Source organism: Micropterus dolomieu, linkage group LG16 (genome assembly GCF_021292245.1).
Source record: "Micropterus dolomieu isolate WLL.071019.BEF.003 ecotype Adirondacks linkage group LG16, ASM2129224v1, whole genome shotgun sequence".
NCBI lineage: Eukaryota > Metazoa > Chordata > Actinopteri > Centrarchiformes > Centrarchidae > Micropterus > Micropterus dolomieu.
The window spans coordinates 1,445,600-1,466,821 of NC_060165.1; the positions used below are offsets into that span (position 1 = coordinate 1,445,600).

At 41.0% G+C, this 21,222-nt stretch overlaps 2 protein-coding genes and 1 long non-coding RNA gene across 4 annotated transcripts in view; 1 reads left to right on the forward strand and 2 right to left on the reverse strand.

Annotated features, from left to right (window-relative positions):
• Positions 1-9,612, reverse strand: part of ttll12 (tubulin tyrosine ligase-like family, member 12) — a 35,577-nt gene extending 25,965 nt beyond the window's left edge. Inside the window, exons 1-5 of one of the 2 annotated variants that reach the window (XM_046071875.1) lie at positions 9,402-9,612; positions 8,660-8,811; positions 8,229-8,427; positions 4,491-4,650; positions 2,960-3,093 (exon numbers count right to left, since the gene is read on the reverse strand). In XM_046071875.1, the coding sequence (XP_045927831.1) occupies positions 2,960-3,093; positions 4,491-4,650; positions 8,229-8,427; positions 8,660-8,811; positions 9,402-9,521 (765 nt within the window). In that variant the 5' untranslated portion in view covers positions 9,522-9,612. The other variant, XM_046071876.1, reaches the window with a different exon arrangement.
• On the forward strand, positions 7,933-10,562 carry LOC123984765. Its single transcript, XR_006828521.1, has 2 exons — positions 7,933-8,461; positions 8,615-10,562. It is a non-coding gene; the product is annotated as an uncharacterized LOC123984765 (long non-coding RNA).
• Positions 10,563-11,128: 566 nt separating this feature from the next.
• The window catches only part of LOC123985063 (sorting nexin-4-like), a 44,963-nt gene continuing 34,869 nt past the window's right edge, over positions 11,129-21,222 (reverse strand). The window contains exons 5-15 of the mRNA XM_046072416.1: positions 20,054-20,203; positions 19,913-19,960; positions 19,780-19,835; positions 17,764-17,836; positions 17,487-17,548; positions 15,641-15,706; positions 15,373-15,462; positions 13,772-13,871; positions 13,511-13,656; positions 13,309-13,423; positions 11,129-13,211 (exon numbers count right to left, since the gene is read on the reverse strand). Of these exons, the coding sequence (XP_045928372.1) occupies positions 13,164-13,211; positions 13,309-13,423; positions 13,511-13,656; positions 13,772-13,871; positions 15,373-15,462; positions 15,641-15,706; positions 17,487-17,548; positions 17,764-17,836; positions 19,780-19,835; positions 19,913-19,960; positions 20,054-20,203 (954 nt within the window). The 3' untranslated portion in view covers positions 11,129-13,163. The remainder of the gene's footprint in view (positions 13,212-13,308; positions 13,424-13,510; positions 13,657-13,771; positions 13,872-15,372; positions 15,463-15,640; positions 15,707-17,486; positions 17,549-17,763; positions 17,837-19,779; positions 19,836-19,912; positions 19,961-20,053; positions 20,204-21,222) is intronic.

The window sequence follows — 21,222 nt, forward strand, 5'->3', positions numbered from 1 at the left end:
AGGAGTAACGCCCACCTAGAAGGAGGAGATAAGGAGGAGTTAAGATGTAACGCCCACCTGAAGGGAGGGACAAGGTGGAGCTTAAGGTGAATATAAGGTGATGTTCGCTGACCACCAACTCGGTTCCATCCTGAGACCTGCAGGGATGTTACTCGGGTTTATCTGTCCTTTATTGGAATAAACTCTTTTGCACCGACTCTTGACCGTCTCCAGTGAAGTCTTTGACTACGCAGTTTTTTGACTAAAGAAGAAATCTAATAGAGTAATTTTATTGAGTTTATTACGTTGGTTAGGGTAAGGACCAGGTCTTTTACTGGCCCGGCCGGTCCTTATTTCCGACCCGACAGTGTATGTTTATTATATAATTATACAGGTGAAACTTGAAAAATTAGCATATTGTGCAAAAGTTCATTTATTTCTTTTTTATTTATCACTTATTTATTCTAATTTTCATGGGGGTTTTCATAAGCTGTAAGCCATAATCATCGAAATTATATCAAATAAAGGGGTGGTATGTGTCATCCTCAAGCTCCAGATGCATCATGTTCAGTGTCACTACAGTCTGCTCAGAACTTGGTAAAGCTGGATTTTTGAACTCTGCACCCTTGACTTGGGAATAATTTGGCATCTCATCATTTGTGACGTGTGAAAATGATTTCAAGTCCATCTAACATGACAAAGCATTTCCTGCATGCAGTGTTTTTTTTTCCTGAGCAAAATGCTTCAGAATCAGCTAACGTCACATCTACACAGGAGACGTACTGAAAGCAGCCCAACAGCTGCAGCAGCTTCAGTCCTCCATCAGTGTCCTAACAGGGTGTGTTCAGGCACAGCATTGCATGTTGGCCACCCACAGCAACACTCAAAGCCCAACACACAACTAGTGTGGTTATGTACGTGAAATGGAACCTCATTATTGTAGTGAATCAACCAGCCTTTCACCTCAAGAGGAAGTGAGATAAGATCCACCAAGGGGAGCTCCGTTCCTAAGGGTTAGCCTTTTGATATGTACCATTTTGATATATCCCTTGGTGTTTGGGTAAGGACCCTGCACAGACTCAAACAGACGTGTCAGACTTAAGAATTGTTTATTCGGGACCCTCCAAACCTCCGGCGTAAAGGAGTCAATGTGGACACTCTCCAGGATGAGCAAAACAGCAGAGAAACCACAGCAACCCCTCTCAATCCACAGGTTACCTTAAAACACCAAAGTAAAATACAGCCCTTTTCTCCATGGTCCACTAGTCCCAGAAAATGGCTAAAGCCATAAAACTGAGACACGCGCGCGCACACACACACACACACGCACACACACACACACACCGCGCACACACACACACCCCTTTTCTAGCCGATGTGTGAACTAGATAAGCAACAGGAATGTGAACCAAAGGACATTATTTCTATGTCTAAGCTGTTGAAGCTGTTTTGTGTTATGTTTAGTTAATAATCTTTGCTAAGTTAGTACAGGCAAATTTCTTTTCTGATACATTTACTTTCCTGCCAGTGTTCCAGATTTTATAGCATCAGTTTATATTGTGTGTTTATGCCATACTTCCATTCCTTCTTATATATTTTCTTGTTAAGAACATGTATCGGAAAGATCATACTCTGTCATTTAATTCTCTTCCCTGGCTCTTGGGCTGCGAATTGAGTTTAAATGTAGAGTTAACACTTACTTAAGCCATCAAGCGTCCTTTTATGGAACCAGAGCCCCTCCAAGAGGGCACAAGAGGTATAACCGACCATTTTAAACTTTCTCTTTATGCAATGAATAAGTATCAAGTATCGACCACAAACTGTGTCATTGTTTAATGAATGCCATGTTTAAATGCTTTTATATGCTTATCTCCCTAGGTAAAACATGTAGCCATCAGTTTTATACTGGAAGTATGTAATCAAGCTGTTCTTACGTCTAAATATAAGTAGTATAAATTGTGGAATGTAAAGCCAACGGTTTTCTGATTAAGAAACATTAACTCTAGCTTTTGTCTTTGCTTTGTTTTCTTTCCTTTTGTATAATGACTTAAATTTAAGAACTCTGCCAGTATTGATATTGTGGGAAGGAAATTAATTGAAACATGTTTAATTAGACTTTTGCCAGATTAACTTTGAGATTAAAAAGTTCACTCCCACCGTGAAACCCCACTTCAAATTGACGTCACACTTCCCAAAAAGAGAATAGATAAAAGACCCGGTCGTCTTTTGTCTCGCTCTCGTCATTTACTCTCGCTCTTGTTCTTCATTTCCTTGCAACTTCCTGGACTCCGGGATAACCCATCGGCCCAAACCTGCTTGAGAGGCCGTGTGGAATGCCAAGCTGCTGAGGGCCCTGAACAACGAACGAGCTAAACCGACAAGGAGCCTTTGCCATCCAGACGTAGGCAGTAAGGCAAACAAACTACATTCTATGGTCTACATTCTATGTTTCCCCTAGCTCAATTATTCCATAACTTACACTCATTCGCTCCCTTAGGCTATTCCTTTAGAACTATCTTCCCTCCACATTACCTATAAATATAATTGTTTGATTATTCAAAGACGGAATTTTCATAATTTCATAATTTCCGTCCGCCGTATTAATTTTCAATAATGTAGGTTCACTACATTATTTATGACCAGCTTTTGTTGAAAGCCTGATCTGCTGAATATAAATACATGTTTTTTGCTTTCAAAAATATATTTTGGATTATATGTTTTGATATATTTTGGCACTCAGACAATATTACAGCAATCTGAGCCTCGGGAGAAGTCTGTGTGGATACGTACCTCAATGTTCTCTGCAAATTATGCTTTTGCCTTTTTCACCCTTAGCTGCTGACTCATTTATCCACTGCTTCAATTCTCATTCAGTTTCTTCTTTGTTTATCATTACATTTGGTCCATTAACATCAAACCTGCAAGCCAATCAAACAGGTGAAGTCATTTGTGTTGCGTTTGAGAAATTGTTAGTCCTCACCTCGTAGTATGAGTCCGGGGGCTCAGTGGTGACGCTGCTGACCTGGTCTAGATCATCAGGTATCCACGGTAGCAGGCGACATCGCCTCACCAGGGGGTTTGTCTCTCCATATGTATAATCACGCGTTACTTCATCTGTGGAAATAATAATATAAACAATTTTCCTGTGTGGAAATCTGTTGGGCAATTATTTATCTTGTTTATGCGAATCATAATATAGAAGTCTTTTAATCATTAGTGTGACATTATAAGCAGCAAGCAACTGTTTTTGTTTAGTAGACTGTTTACTCTGTGCAAGCTTGTAACCTCCCAACCTTCCAATGTCTCTACATGTGAAGTGAAGTCCAGATAAAATGAGGTAATATGACATAATGTTTGCTCAAGGATCAGATAAGATCAGAACATGCTGTACAGTAGTAGTGATGAGTCATCAGGAGGACGTACTACTGTATAAAATCATGACATGTACACTCTAAGAGACTAATGTGTCATTTTTAGAAGGTACAACACAACATACTTACGTTTATAATGTTAACCTTTGAAAGAACTTTGTTAATCTTTTAAAAAAATACAATTGTGTGTGTTTAAGTTTTAATAGTGTCAAATTATGCAAGTATATCTTTAAAAAAATGTGTGTGTGGCTAGTTTTGAAATATAATGGTGAATTTGTGATCCAGAGTGTTAAAAAATATAAAAGGCTGGATTGTAACAACAAATTATGATAAAGAACAGCTTAAAACAGTGGTTCCTAACCCGGGGGTCACGAGAATGCTACTATAGACACAAAAATAGAAAAAAAATAATAACAACTAAGACGGACTACAGTTGTGAATGGAATCACTTTGGGTGGACACTAAATATTTTGCACTGTTTAATCCAGTAGGTGGCGGTGATGCCAACCTCTATAAAACGCCAAAGAATAATGAGGCCCGATAAGACAGAACATTTTGCAGGTTCGAAAACGCAGCAATGCCTTTTCTTGGTTGAATTTGGAAAAAAGCAAAGTGCTGTGTTTTTTTATGTTGCTAGGCAACCACCAAATCCTTTGTCCTTTCAGTTTAATCAAAGATTATAGCGTCAGCGATCTGTAATCTTTAGTTTGCTGCTAAGTAATAACTTTCATATTATCAGAAACTTGATCACAACTCACAGGTCTGTGTCTTGTTGTTAAAAACATCTGACAAACAGAGGGTGCTTGCTCTGGCATTGTTTGAGGGTAAGAGGTGTACAAACACGCATGAGACAGGGAAAGGGAGATCCATGTGGGCACATGAGACCCTCAGAAAAGGGAGACACCGCTGGTAGTACCACCAGCTGGTCCAGGAGCTTCGTCTTAATGACGGTCGGCTCAAGTCTTATTTTAGGATGAGTCGGGGACAGTTTGTTAAGGTCTCCGGACAATCCAAGCAACTGTAAACTTCCATCAGCACAAGGGCCCGTCTCTCCATTCATTAGATTGGACAATGGAAAAAAATGCGAGTGTGCTCCTTTATTACCCAGGCCATTATGTGTGGATGTGTGTGTGCTTTCACCTCCTTCCTGCAGGTCTTGCAGAGGCCAGAGCACAGAGTAGGCCAGCTGGTCCTGAGTGTAGTAGAAGGGAGCCATGCCACAGCTGGGCTGATCAGAGTGCTGCACCTGAGAGCCAAACTCATCCATGATGTACCACACCGGAACCTTCTCCTCTGCAGACTGCACAGGGAAACACAACAGGAGGACAGAGAGACGTCTGAGCCTGCATCTACATCCACAGGGCTGTGTTTACATCCGCGAATGCATTTTAGATCTTCATCGACCTTCATGGGAAAAAGAGCTCAGCTGCACTATAAGTATGTTGGGATCCTAGATTTTTAGCTATCAGTGTTAAAGGTGCAAGTGGATGACTTGGCTTGGCTTTGAATCTTCAAGTCCAACTCAAATCACACCGAGTCATCCTTAATTTTTTGTTAAACTTTTTGTTAAAGGAGACCTATTAAACTGCTTTTCCAGTCCTATATTGGAGTTCTGTGACTCCTGTCTGGCAGCTTTGCATGATTCAAAGAAAAATAATTTTCTGTCTTACACTGGCCCCTCATGTAGGCCTTCATTTCAGCCTCTGTCTGAAACAAGCTCTAGATGCTCCTGCCCCCCCTCTCAAAGCCCACTGTCACCTCATTATTTAAAGCTCTGGCCATGTTTAACATGAACATCCAACATTGTAGATAAGTCATAAAATATGGAAAAGCATAATAGGTCTCCTTCAAATTTATTGTTAAAAGTTCATCAATAAAAGTAAGTGTGGTGGATACGTATTCTACCTATATTTATCACCTTACATTCATCAGTGTGTACTGTATTTACCTACTTTAATTGTTATGTATCCCTTACATAACTAGAACTTTGTGTCTTGAAATAACCTCCAGTGTTCAGAGAGCCAAGCTCTCCCACAGCTGCCAAAAGCTTGGTCTCACACACACACACGTATTATATTGACATCATACATACTTGTATTAATTACTTACTTATTGAAATCACATCTCTTATTAGAAGTAAACACTCACACTTGTATTAATCATGCATCTCCCTTGTGTGTGGTGCATGCTGTTATTGAGCAACTCTATTCCCATGGCAAGTTCAGCTCTCAGACAAAATGTCATGTTATTCAACAGTCTGGTATGTGCAAATGTCCAAATTTGGTAATGAGAAGAGGGACACCTTCCCATTTTTTATTATTATTAGTAGTATTATTACTACTATTATTGTTATAAATATGTATTGTGTTTTATTCTTAACCTTTCCTCTCCTAGACTCCTTATGTTAGTCCGTCCACATTTACTAGGGTTAAGGTCAGAGCTGTGAGATGGTTTTTGGTGTTTTCCTCTCTTGTTGTTCCTCTTCTCTCCTGGAATGTTCATTCAAGGCCGAGAGAGGATCTCTGTTCCCCAAAACATAGAAACCTAGACTGTGTAAATGATGATGCATCCCTTTGCTCGGGGCCAGACGCCCGATGCCGCCCTAGACGGCAGGTCTCTGGACCAGCTGTATATCTGTTTTAGTACTTCTCTGTTTATTCTCTTTTGTTAAATAAATTCTTCAATAGTTGACAACAGTTGGTTGTTCCTCAATTCTTTGCTCAACGACAGTTTGCGGTTCCCATGACAGTTAATAGATTATGATTATCAATAAGCAAAATGCAAAGTGAATGAACAGATGAAAAATTTAAATCAAATCAATTTTTGGTGTGACTACCCTTTGCCTTCAAACAGCATCAAGTCTTCTAGGTACACCCGCACAGTTTTTGAAGGAACTGAAAACTGCAGGTAGGTAGGACCCAAACATCTTGGAGAACTCCTCACAGTCCTTCTGTGGATTTAGGCAGCCTTAGTTGCTTCCCTCTTCATTTAATCCCAGACAGACAGACAGATGTTGAGATCAGGAATCTGTGAGGGCCATACCTGTACTCCGTTTGCAGAAATGCAGCCCCAAACTTGCTGCATTTACTGTAAGAAGGTTGAAGGCATTTACTACCTTCAGCCAAATATTTTAGATATTAACTCATCAGTCCAGAGCACCTGTTGCCATTTTCTGCACCCCAGTTCCTGTGTTGCAGAGCATAGTTGAATAGCTAGGCCTTGTTTCCATGATGGAGGTATGGCAAGTCTTCCATGAAGACCACTTCTGACCAGACTTCTCCAGACTAGATGGTGTACCAGGGTCCCACTGTTTTAGAAGAAGAAGATATACTTTATATGTTTTCTGCAGCTCGGAGTCGATGGCCCTGCTGGACATCTTCTGATTGTGAATGGAAGTAAGCGTCTTTGGCCGACCACTGCGTCTACAGTCCTCTACTGTCCCTGGTTTCTTGGTGCTTCTTCAAAAGAGCTTGGACAGCACATCTGGAAACCCCTGTCTGCCTGGGAGAGACCTTGCTGATGCAGTATAACTACCTTGTGTCTTGTTGCTGTGCTCAGTCTTGTCAAGGTGTGAGTTCGACAGTAAACGCTCCTCAGCAGCCTCACCTTGTTAGCTTGTTAGCTTGTTAGCTTGGCTGTTCCTCACCCAGTTGTGTTCCTCCTACACAGCTGTTTCTGTTTCACTTGATGATTGTGTTTCAACCTACATCTTGAATTGGTGATCATTAGCACCTGTTTGGTATAATTGTTTAATCATAAAGCTGATGATATGCTTACACAATCTCTGATTTTATTTGTTCACTCACTTGCATTTTGTTAATAGATAAAAATAATCTATATAATCTTTCTGTAAAGAATTCTTACTTTACAACATTTTCCACACCAGCCTAAAACATTTGCACTGTACTGTGTTTGTACCTGAAGCCAAGCATATCAGAGATTTAATACACAGTGTACCTCCCCAGGGACACTACATAGAAGGAGTTATGGTAAATGCTAAATGGATTGCACTTATTTAGGCCCCATCCACACTACTCCGTTTTAGTTTACAAACAGAGAATTAAAACAAATACGATCTCCGTCCACACCAGCGTTTTAGCTACATATCAGAGTTGATCTCTGTCTACATTTAAACGACTGAAAACGCACATCTATTGGGCGTTCAGGTGCACTGGGCATGCGCATGCAGGTGTAAACATGAAGCAGATGGTCTATTCCGTAGTTACAGAAGATTTGGCGAAAGAATAAAGAAATACAGATATTTTTGCATGCACCAATAACAAGCTGAGACTGTTACTGAATGTAACACGGGAGCGTGGCGGTGGAAAACAGACTGGGGGTTGTTGCAAAGTAAACGGCGACATGCACAGTTGACTACAAGTGTAGTCACATAGGCCTCACTGTTATTTGCACGGTACAGAAGATTTTAATAAAAATACCAACTCAAAAACTCAGTCAGTTGCATTGTGATTCTGCTTTGCGTGACTTATAAGACCCAATCAGAGAGCCGAGTATGAGCGGCTGCGTCATCGTTTCTAAAGTCCTCCCTTTTTACAGTCTTCACTAAAACGCCCGCCTGAGTTTCAAAACGGGTTCAACGGCGTTTCCAAACTTCTCCGTTTTAGGTCTTCGTTTTCGCTGTTGCAGTCTGGACGGGAGCTGCAAACGTAGCAAAAGCTCTCAGTTTTAATTGGAAAAACGCAGTAATGTGGATGGTGCCTTTGACCCCTCAAAGTGTCTACAACTCAACATTCACCCATTCACGCACTGCTGGCAGAGGCTGCCGCCTGCTCATCACGAAGAGAAACTAATGACACTCACAGTATCATCAAGGACATTTCAACATGCAGACTTTGGGGGGGGGGGTCATCAACGTACCCCCTGGGAGAGGTGATAAGTCTGGTTGTACTTCCACATGCGCTCCATCACCAGCTCCACTGTGTCGGGGTCAGGGGCCTCGCCGTGGAAGTCCAACCCCATGAGGGCAGCCATTCTATGCAACAGGCCGGGGATCTGCTCCAGCTGCTGACGGGCATGGTCCACACGGTACGTCCAGGCGTGATCCACCAGGAAGACACTGCAGGCAGAACAGTAAGAAGACGGACATTCAGGTAAAGGCTCATTTTAAGGTCCTATCATTAAAGTCCATAAGTGACATTATCTAATAATGTCACTTTAGAAAAAAAAATCTGACAATTATGAAAACGAATGATGTAATAACATTTCATAATAATTTGTTGTGTTTTTAATATTGATCATTCCAGAACGGCTCCTCTGTCATGGGGCTCTTGGGCCTGTGGCGCCCTCACCTGGTCGGCTCTGAGGCTTGCAGCCCACTCTCCCGGGTCACAACTACTTTACAGTTGATCTCTGCTCCATGGCTGTACTTCTTCTCACCGTTCTCCTCCTCATCTTCTTGTTGGAACTGCATGATTCCGAAAACTTCGCCAGCATCATAAATCTATAACATATAAAAAGAACACGAGCACATGTTCTCATCCTGTCACCAGATTTCATTAGAGAATTTGTCATTTTAAAGTTTGCTCGATGGCCATATAACACACGCCACTGACGCTGCTTTAATATATTGTTAGTTCCAGTCTTCAACCTGGCGTATATCAAACGGCCCAAGAAGCAGCCCCTGTTCCAAATGTCTGAACACACACACACACACACACACACAGGGTAAAGCTTTTAGCCGCTCTATCGGGTGCGCGCATTACAAAACCACGATGGACAAATTAAACCATCAGACTTTTTACTGAGTTTGGCACAACTCCCTGCCTCGTGGCGTAGCTGAGTTCACATGCAATATTCGCAGATGCTCGCCGAGCCGTCACACAAGCTCAGGATGTGCATCTCAGCAAAGGGAAAGTAACGTCAGTCCTATTTTAATCCTAGACTGTATAAAAGATCTTAATCCACACCAGCGGCTGTGCAGCAGGACACAAGACCAACGGGAAGCTGTTTCTGTTGCTCTACAGCTACTGACACACTGGATCACAACGCGTGTGCCCCGCTGCTCTGAAGTTCACTAAGCGGAACACGGACCTCGTTTGCGATTTTGTGGTGCAGGCTCCTCCAGTAGATTTGGGGGATTCCTGAGGACTGCAGGGCCCCGGCGTGTAGGGCCACAAAGGCTGTAAACCCATCGTCCTCGACTCCATTCATAATGACAGGGTTTGTTATTATGCTACTATTAGAGTTCACGTTATCGCTCACGTGGAGGTGACTTGAGCAAACCCGGAAGGACTACGGGTAGTGCATTGTGGGAGAGTTTTAAAGGGCTCCATCTGCTTTCATCTACTGTAACTGTACCTCTTTTTTGCATGCAAGAACATTTAACCCTGTAACGCCAAGTGCATCATATATGATCATGATACATGAGTTTTAGAGAGCTCTACATCATCAGTGTGATATTCCCCCACCAAAAACCTGATGTATACAATCAGATACATGCAATGCACGGATAATCCACCAGGGGGCCCAAAATCGCCCACCACAGGTCCTTCAGTTGAGACAGCCAAAATGGAGGTTGTCAATCGGTGACCTACAGGTGGTTTTGCAAATTTGCTAATTTTGAATGAGTTAAGGTGAGAAAAACTTCAAATTGTTTTGGATACTTCAATATAAATATTTACTGGTTTGAAGCAATGCATAGTTACATAATATTTCACAACTTATTTTATAGTACAATTGTGTTGAAAATGTGTGTATCAAATTAGATCCAGCAGGTATATAAGGTCATTTATGTATACATGTGTAACTCAGTTTTATTGCATATCATTCATTATGTATTCTATTAAGCTACATAAACTCTTTGAATTATTCAAGTAAACTAATTAAAGGCATAATTTGGAATATTTAGAGCAGAAACTGAGAAATTTTTGTAGCCTATATTTTATTTTCCAAGACTCACTTCATAATAATTGTCTTTTGGTCATTGATTTTAAATAAAATAAATGACCAATTCAGAGGAGAAATACACAGTAATTTGTGTTTGGTTTGTGTTTTTTAAATGACAAAAAAGTACAGCATTGAAGATATCCTGAATATGGGTGGCAATTCAAGTGATATGGAGCACTTAGGGGAAGATGATGATGCTGCTGAGGCTTAAAATATGTTGTGTTCTGTATATTTGTTATTGTTTTTAAAAAAGATGTGGGCAAAACAATGCAATAAAGTCTGAATGTATCAAATATGATACAAAACTCATTGTTTTTTTCCTTTGGCATTAGGTATAAGAACCACTCCATATTGAATTTTCCTTGTGGAAGTTTGATGGTTCAAGCTTTTCAGGGTTAAACCTGCATTAATCCACATTTCTGAGTGTCAGAGAATTGCCTCTCTGCATCTTTTGGTCCTGCAGAGACCCTAACTGGGCTGACAGAGCCTAGCAGCTCCTGGAGCGTTACATCACTACTGGTGCAAAATAACAATGTGTATATCCTAAAGTAATTTACTTCAGTAGGAGGTTTGCAGTTCTTTACCTGAGTATTTTCAACTAATTTAAACTTCTGCTCCATCTCAGACATAGAAGTCTACTTATTAACGTTACCTTGTAGATTAACATTTTCTATGCTCCACACACTGCAACAAACTTCATCTGGCGAAAGTCTGTCATCTGCCAGTGAGGTCATTTCAGCCTGATTATTAGAAGTCAACTGGTCTATGGATCTATAGAATAAGGTTGCATGTTTCTTAATTCAAAAGCAGTAACACATTTCTTAAACAATAGTGTGCATTCAAAGTAAACAAGACAGATAAAATACAAAAAGTGATGTGTCACATATTTATTCAAATAAATAGAATTGAGCATTTAAATTTGAATTATAAATATGGACAAATGGAATTATGAAAACCTCAAACACACTCCCAAAGCTTAATGCTGGCAAGGAGGAAATGGTACAGTTTAAATAAGACATGTAGTAAAAGGCCTACGTATGTCTGCTTAATGTGCCAATTTGTTGTATTAAAGCAGCAGCGGTTTAATGAACATTCTCCACCACTAACATGTAGTTCAAATTTAGAGTGTCTCTAACAGCCAAGACACCGTACACACATTAGCTTGCTTGGCTGAGTTCGTAACCAAAGTAGTAGACTGTTAATCCAGTTTTTAATTAAATTTAAATTAAAAAAACATACATATGTCCCCATATATGCATACATACATTTACATACATACCATCAGAACATAAAATAAAATCAATCCATTTCAGTTTTAAGACATTTCAGTGTAAAACATCTTCTATCGCTCGGTCTCAACAGAAATGCAACTCTCAGGGGTGGGGGGTACCCAGCCCAGACCAGGCCCCCACTACTAGTTACTTCAGTTCCTGCACGAAAACAAGCATGTTGAAATGAAACTTCCCATTCTTCCTTTAACACTAATTAAACATGTTACATCAAGTCATGGACGTTTGCTTCTTTTGGTGCTTGTTCCCAGTGTGGATTACTGATGAAGACCAGATCCTCTTAATAATGGATTAGTGACGGTCATTAACTGGCACACTGTCACTTAACTTTTACTGGCGTCCTCCCTGAGCCCTGGCCGGGTTATCAGACCTGTAGGGTTCAGGTCATTATGAAACGGGGCCATGGTCACTTTACTTCCTTTGTCACCGTTGAGTCCTGGCATGGTTTGTTTGTGCTCAGAAGAAAGTGAAGACAGGATGTTTGAGTCCTCAGAGCTTGTTTAGGACTGAGAGGCCATGTGCAGGCTGTTTAGGAGAGGGCATCAGCTCACCATCATCATATTTCCCAAAGGATTTCGGTCAGTAAATTGACTTTTACTTCAAAGAAACACTCAAAAATCATATGAATCTAATGTCTCGCATAAAAGCCACCCAGGCAAATGCTGTACCAAGGAGCATGTTACCATAGTAACAATCAGGGATACCTGCTGACCAGCGGCACCAAATGACAAAAAAGAAGAAAATATGGCTCATAAGTTGTGTTTTTTGGACAATGTTGTGGAGCAAGAAACGAGACAGGTAAGAGTTTTAAAGAGCGCAGTAACCGGTGAGGACAGATCAGCTACAAACAAAAGACAAAGTGAAAGCAGTGGTCTCACACAGCAGTTTAAAAAAGTCATTCGTATCTAGTCAAGAACTAAAGCTTTGTGCAGTGGCTGAATTTAGCCATCCATCTGAAGTCTGAATATTAGTTTGATCTAAGACAGGTTTATCTTTGTGAAACCATTTTCTGTATACCTGTTGCCGTGGTTACAAACTGATCTTGTAAAATCATGTAACGGAAGATTGCATCCTTAAAAGCAGATTATAGTTAATCTAGTGTTTGAAATTATGCTAAAATCAGACATCTAAAATCCTGTCTGCTCTGCTGTCTTACAGTCAACAAACGGCACCAGATGTGGATCAATGCAGCAGTGAAATAACAGACTTTTAGTCCCATGTATCAAAAATCCTGGATCCTAGACTTGATAGAGTCTTTCCCTGCCTGGTTAATGCCCATGTCTTTCAAACTCTATACGCACCAGTCTCAGTCAAGTTACTAATCACATGACTAGTTAAATGACTGACAGGTAAAACAGGTGAAGTGGTTCTTTAAGGTTGCAGAAAATAGTCTTGGTTAAATGTTTAAAAAGTCAAGTCTCTGGTGTCCATGTGCTTGAGAGATCCAACACTCCGCTAAAAGCTCAACAGTTCACTCATGAAAATGAGTTGCATATGCACACATTTTGTGTAAATACTTGAAATTACATTATCTTTATACACAATGACTCTGCCATCATTACCCAGCATCCACAGCTGAGCATCAGAGAGTGGAAGTCTTTTGAGTATGGCTTCAACTTCACATCTTCAGGAAACATTCTTTGGCATTGCTCCACACTTGTATTCCCTGCAGTGGGGAGAGGAAATAAAAACCTTTGATCACGAACACGAACATTACAACATTACAGCTGTCCTGTCCCCTTCACATAGCTGATGTGCTGTACCTTTTTGCACATGCTGATCTGCATGACAGCATAGTTGATGAGCGCCTCCCGCAGATCTTTGTCTTTCTGGTCCTTAAAGCGCTGCATGTCCACCCACGCCCTCTCGACGTGTTCTCTGCAGTAATACATTTAAATCAGCACAGGACAAGTCAGAAACCCTTCACACTCATTCTGCCAGCATCACACAGAGTCCAGGACTCACTCGCATTCCACCGTTTTCTCCTTGACAGTCTCTTCACCCTCTGCTATCAGCTCCTCCAGCAGCTTCAGTCTGGCCTCCCTCTGCTCAGGTGCCTCCTGGCCAAAAAGCTTGTTGGTCATGCCTTTGAAGGAGAAGGTCCGCACAATCTGAGAAAGACACACACACAGAGTCCTCCTCCTCAAAGGCCTTACATTGGTTGTCATTACAAAATCAGCAGTCACTGCTCAACAATACCAGACAAAGTGTATAAGTCCAGTATACCCCTGTGGCCAGTTCTTCACGCTGCTGCTTCTTAGAGATGAGGTCCTGCGAGGCCATCTCAAGCTCAAACTGGGTCAGCTCATGTTTCCTGCAGACTGCCCTGCCAAAGCAAAGCGCACAACATAACATCATTATCTGCTCTTATGCTCTAATACGAGCCTCTGACATAGCAGAGGAGAGAGAGCAAGAAGAACCACATCAAGGGACCCCAGATGTGATACATTAAGACCAGACATCATAGTTCATTGCTCTGTGAGTCAGACATGTACTGTACACCGACTTCATTTATGATCCAGTTGGAAATAGTCTTTGCCAACATTTCTCTTGTTGCACCTCCATGTGGTTCGTCCTCTGACAAGAACTTTCCCACTGATCCAACACCCCAGCTTTCTGAGCCACAGCCGGCTCATTTCAGATGTCTGGACCTCTGGTTTCATGCTGGTAAATGCTGCTGGAATAAACAGGCAGCATCAGGAGCTGTGCTGGATGTCCCCATCGCCAGCCAATACTAATACTGATCTCATGACCTTCTCCACATTCTAACAGAACGTTGCTCTGTAAAATCTGCAAGGTTTCAGTTAACTGAGATCAAAAATATCAATCTACAGCTCCTGACAGAAAGTCTCATTAGTATTTCATTGCATTGATTCATTTAGCTGACGCTTTTATCCAAAGCGACTTACAATTGCTTTATCTGTCAGAGGTCGCACGCCTCTGGAGCAACTAAGGGTTAAGTGTCTTGCTCAGGGACACATTGGTGGATGGGTCACAATGGGGAATTGAACCCGGGTCTCGCAAAAAAAGGCATGCGTCTTATCCACTGTCCCATCACTACCCCTTCCTAAGTGGCTTATTGAACAATTTTCCCCATTTCTGATATGTTTATAAACAACAACAACACAGATTATAGCTGTTACATGTCTGAGCCATGATAGCTGCAGGAAATGAATTATGTTATTTAGCGGGGCTGCATTCAAAATGAAAGCAAGTGGAAACAAAACAGAGCAGAAAAACTTAAATTCATTCGAGGCACTAGTTGACATGCTTTATCATTTCAGGCCCTGTCCAATATTCAGTAAATATCCACGTGACCTGAGTGTAAGCTTAACATGATTTGCAAATGTAAGCAGCACTTTAATGTTTAATGTTTAAAACTCTCAGTAATGTGTGATGTTTCAGTATTACTGTATATCTAAGCATCACAAGCTTATCAAACTTTATCGTAGTTTAGAGATGTCTTGAGCCTATTCTAAGGACTTCCCTTATTTTGATCATATAGTAACATGTTCACGTGCAACACAATAGTGACTTGATGATATTTTTCAGCCTGTTGCAAGTCTTTCTAGATAACGGGGTTGAGTGAGCTCATTTTTCAAGACACACCTCTGAGGACCACCACACCCACAGTGTGCGGTGTCAGTGTGGGCCAGTGCAAGTGGGAGAACATGAACTTTGGGCCCCAGGATTGCAGCGATGCAGAAATGCAAATGGAATCCCGGAATTTGATAATACAAATGAAATCAACTGTAAAAACGCAGAATCTGCCAAAATGTGGATGCAATTTGAAATTTGGATTTGGATGTTGGAAACCTGGGTCTTACCTCAGAGCTTCAGCATAGGAGAGATATTCTTTTATTTGGTCTGCATAATGTTCCTCTTCTTCTAAGATATCATCTATTGAGGCAGCATATCTACAGGTGTGTGACAAAAAACAACCTCTGTCTTAACAAGTAACACAGCTGGTAGTAAGTAACAATCCTGCAGTATGTGTTGGACATATTCATCTGTCGAGGAATTGCATGAAACATTATAAAAATAACAGATAAATGGGATTATAACATGGCAGCGAGCCCAGACTTTAATACTCACGCATCCATATGATGACCTGCACTTTGCAGTCCATCTCCCATCTCTTTCTCTATGGCGCTCCACTCACTGCAGTACACACAGTTTCAAATTAGCAAGGATTTGGAAAAAGGAACAAGGAACATTTGAAAAAAGACGCTTCAGCTACTTAAAGGAACCACACTCCCTTGACAAAAAAACCCCATTCTGACTCACATATATATATTAACCATTTCATGTGATATTCTACTTCAGAACAATGTAAGAACAACTATTACTGAGACCACTTAAAAAAATTGCAGTTGACCATTTAATGTCCAGGAATTCACTTAACAGCATACTAACCATACACGGTCCAGCCGCTAGGTTTCTGTCTAGTGATTCTTTTTTAATGGATTAATGTAACCATTTTCTGTTGATTACTCACTCATTACTTTTACTTTAAAATTCTGAATGACATTAAAAGAGTCTACAGTTGTGTAGATAGAAATGGCTCATTCTAAGGTAATAAAAACATAATTGTTTATTATGTAAGGTCTTTATACACCACTGAAAACATCACTAGATCCTCAGAAATATTACACACTGAAACTTTAAGTCATTTTACAACAGGAAATATAAAAAAGCCGAATGTTAGATTATGCATATGTGAAGGAATTTAGGCGTTCTATGACACAGGTTTCCCCAGATGATGTTAGCGTCAATTGTTGAGCTAAAGTAATCCAAAGGTGACAGCCAGGGACTCTCTCTGCCTGCTTGGTCGATTGACTAATGCAACTGTTTTGATACTGATGCACTGCTATGCTTTTGTTAGGTAACCCAAGGTCAGGGTTATCTTTATTTTGTTTCTTTACAGAGTGGCTCTATGTACAAAGTGTTGCATGTGGCTCAAATGACACACAAAGGCTACGTTCAGACTGCAGGCCAATGTGACCCAAATCCTGTGACTCAGATCTGATCTTTTTCTGACAGTGTGAACAGGCCAAGTCACTTGAAATCTGATTTTTTCCAGTTCGGAATTGGGCCACTTCCATATGTGGTCGTCACTGCAGAGCAGCTGTTCTGCTGCAGACGGAGCCACGCTGCACGAAAAAGCTCCACAAAAAGCTCCACAAAAAGCCTTTATTAAACATGTGGCTCTCTTCCTATCATCTTCTCACAATTCCCTTTCTTACACCTGAAATCCACCGGACCGGAGCTCTCTTCTGAGTTAAGTGCATGCTACATGTCCGAGCAGACAGAGTGGGGAGAGAGAGAGAGGGAGGGAGGGAGTTGTGGGGCAGTTGCGTTGTCCAGCACCAGAAACCGTAAAGAAAAGGTCGTTCTGAAAACTTCAGGAGAAATGTGACCCGTGAGAGGACAATAAAGAACGGGAGTCTCCCGCGAGCTAACCAGAGCTATGTTGCTCCTTGTATACTTCTGTAGCCTGTGTGACACCAACATGTGTGACCTCATCAGATCAGATTCTGCGACCCAAATGGCAAGTTAAGCGCCAGAGGCTAATAGGGCACCACTTGTTGGGTCGCCGTCTAAAACACTCCCTAACTGCAGCTTGTTCTCCGAGGGAATCGCCCCAGGCCTACCATCTAATCTTGTTCAAAGGTAGCAGCAAATCTGCTTCTGTGTCTTTTAGTGACACACCGTTTGCCCTGTTCAAGTTTTTAGTTTTCCTTATCCTAACTGGGTCTATGACAGAGGCTGCTGGATTCTGTACAGAGGGTAAAGCTGATACAGTGAACTAGTCATCTGTGATTTTGGACTAAAGTGGATATGACCTGACAGTGGGACACTGGGACTGTACACATTCATCAACAGTTCAGGGCCTTTTTTAGTCACACACAGATACATTGCTATAAGCTTGTTGTCAAACCTGAAGACTCTCCCATAGTTTCCATGGACCTTGTAAACACCGTAGAGTCGATCTGCAACCCTCTAGAAGAGACGCAGGAAATAAACGAAACTAAGTGTTAACCCAGTAAAAAATAATGTTTCTTTTACAGATTAATATCATTAGATTTTCAGGTTTATCAAATTTCTCAACACTATTTTATACAAATGACTGAATACTGTTATTGTAGCTGTCCTCAAGTAGCCAAACATCAGTTATTGCAGGTTTAAAGATTTTAAGCAAACATGCATTCACTTACTGCTCGTGCTCGGAGCAGCTGCGATGTGTAAGACTGCAGCTCATCGCTGTAGTGTTTCATTTCCATGAAGCGTCTGAGGGAGAGAAAGTAAAGACACAAGTACAGAAGACAAATTTCTTTTAGCAGCCACACCACCATGTACCCTGTTTCTGCTGAATGACTGATGCTAAGCAGGTTAGGGCTTGACTAACACTTGGATGGGAGACCACTTAGGAAAACTAAACTGCTGTCCTGACTCACTGTGGTCATTAAAGATCCCAAGGCACAAACTCAATTTCACTCTATAACCTGTTGTATTGTGACAAAATAAATCTACTGACCTACAAAGAGCAGAGGGTCCTGGGGCCGTATTACAGAGACTTCCTAACCTGCAGATCCTATCGTAACTGCTTGGTAAAAGGCCATTACAGATTAACAGTTCCTACGTCAATGTTTCTTTCCTAACTTTGGATAAGAAAAGTATTACAGAAACATCCTAACTTCTTAAAATCTTAAATGAACTCTCCTAATTTTAGGAGAACTGTTAAGCTGTCCTAACTTTACTCTTCCACCAGGTAGTGTTTGCTATCTCATTTAAACCACATGGCGGCTCTTTAATTGCTTTTACAAAATCAACAAAATGTCAACAGGCGGAACTTATTCATTGATTCTAGTGATGTGTTTGATGACAAAACACTTGTAGATGTAATGCTAAATAATGTGTCATTATATAACATAATGTAAAGGCTTGATGTGACAAAAGTATCCTAATGCAAGTCTTTAAAGGAAGGAATTCAAGAAATACAAGGAATACATTATTTATTAATTATTATTTTTATCTTCATTATTAACTTTCCCGAGAAGAGTACAGGTTTCTGCCGGGGTCAGTGAGGGAGCACAGGAGGAGCCACCACTGGTTTTCCTCTGCTCTTTGGACACAACAGCTGCCTTTCTCTTCGTATCACTTGTAAATGGGCTCATTTTCTTTTTAACAGCATCAACTCTCTGGATCTCGCTGGATTCTGGATATTTGCGGCGGTGACTGTGTCCACTATTTTAGCCCACTCTCTATCTTTAATATCCCGAGTTAAGCCTTATGTGAATTTGGATTTCTCGACGGAGGTTGCCAACACTTCTAAGTCATCTGACGTGGAGTTCAAGGATACTTGTTTCTGCTCCACTTTTCAGGGTATGTTTCATTAAAAAATCCACCAAAAAACAGCGATTAAACGCCGTTTACCTCGTGACATGAGAAAATGGCATCGGTTGCTATGTAACAGACATAAAAGTTGATAACCGAAGTTGGATTGAGTATTTAGGATTTCCTAACCTGAGATAAGACAGGATGAAGTAAGATAAGATAGGATTCCTAAAGTTAGATAGGATTTTCTTCTGTAATACAAATTGAGAAAAATCCTATCTTAGACTGTTCCTGTCTTAACTTAACACTTAAGATAGGAACTTTCTGTATTACGGCCACTGGTTTCCTGGCTGTCTCCATCTGGCCATCTAATCATCCCCTAGTGTAACTGGCTCCATGTTTCCGTACCTCAACACGTTCGGACGCATATGGCTGCCGTGCATCACCCACTGTTTTCTTTTTTGTAAAACTTTTTTTCCCTCTGATGGATCTAGAGCTGCAGCAATTAGTCAATTATTATGTTATATTTTATTATTGATTTATTCTTTAAGTAATTTTTCAATGAAAAATGCCAAACTTTTGATGGTTCCAGGTTCTCAAATGTGAGAATTCACAGATTTTTGGGGTTTTAGGCTTTTGGCCTAGATGGATCTACACGTTGGGTGGAGCACCTTTTACAAACTGAAAAAACATTATGCCATCATTCTGTATAAACAAAATGGATAATACTAATAAAGAGAATAAAATGCTTCTACTTGCAAACACTTGAGCTAACAGCTTATGTAAATGTACAGCCAACTTTAAAATATTACTCTTAATAACTTTGGATTAATTACTCTGATAATATTTATACAATTGAGCATCTCTTACAATGTGCTTAGGAAACACTAACTTACTTATCTGGATTTCTCACCCTGAAGGTGGCACTGAGCGCTCTCAGCCTGGAATCTGCCTGCAACAGAAGAAACAGGAGGCGGTCAAGCTTGGAAAAGAAAAGTGCCTATAAAATTAAAGAGATAGAAGCTATACCTTTGCCTGAAATCCTGTCTCATATACCACTTCCTTCCAGCCATGTTCCTGCCACAAAGCAGTGAGAAACGTTATTCAGTCAGCCACTGATCTACAGAGAATGTCCTGAACTGCTGGGCTGACCAAGAGCTGAGCACGTACCTCGGTGAGAAAGTGGTAGAGGATCTTGTCATTGGAGAGGACTGGATGTGATGCCACACGAAGCAGAAAGTTCTCCAGCCCGACCCTGCGGCGCTCCACAAAGTCTGGGTCCATGTTGTCTGCCGACAGCTTGTGCCACACAAACTCTGCCTGCAGAACAAAGAGAGTGCCTGTACTCAGCGTTCACCTGACATTAATGCATCCACATCTTTTACATCTTGCTTGTTTTTCTTTTATGTTTTGGTGCATCAGTTTTACTACACAGTTGAACCGTTCTCTCCTTGCTCTGCACTACATGCCACTGAGATGAATAAAGCTCTAACCTGACCTGGTGTTAGCTTTGCTTATTTGTAGCTAAATTGATCTCTTTTTTAACCTTTAACCTTTATTAAAGAGTGTGTTTTGGCACTAATCAATCTCTTTTGTGCACATTTCACTCTCCTTGCTCTATTTTTTAAATAAAAACATTTAAAATGATTCTTTCAGTCAGGTGTGTCTTGGGGTGGTCCATCCACCCTGCAGTCTTTACTAGCTGTTGTCTGAGTCTAAGGGTGCGGTCCACACATGACTTACAGTATGTGAATGACTAATCACTGAACAGATCTCTGCCTCACTGCCACAAACAACTGTCTCCACCTGCTGGCATGTAAAGCCGTCTGCTCCCAGCGCTGTTCCACAGACTTCTATTCCTGTCATCATCACGCATAGACCAGTAAACCAAACTGTGCACATCCCACACAGAAATCATAGTAATCTCTTAAGGATTAGGACAACTGCACCAACTCCAGCACCCAGAACAAACTCATTTAAAATGGCTCTCTTCAATGTGAGATCTCTGTCAAGTAAGACTTTTATCTTAAATGATTTTATCTTGTCTGCAAATCTAGATTTTATGTTTTTAACTGAATCCTGGTTGCCAATGAATGACTATAGCCAGCTAGCTGAACTGTGTCCGCCTCAATATGATTGTTTTAGTCAACCGAGGGTCAGTGGTCGTGGTGGTGGGCTAGTGAGCGTGTAAAGGAAAAATTTTAAATGTCATCAAGTACGCTGTGATGAATTTAACTCCTCTGAAGTTCTCACTCTTAAAGTTGAAGGGCTGCAACCTATCATATTTGTTATAATTTATCGCCCCCCAAAACCGCCTGGAGGATTTTTATCAGAACTTC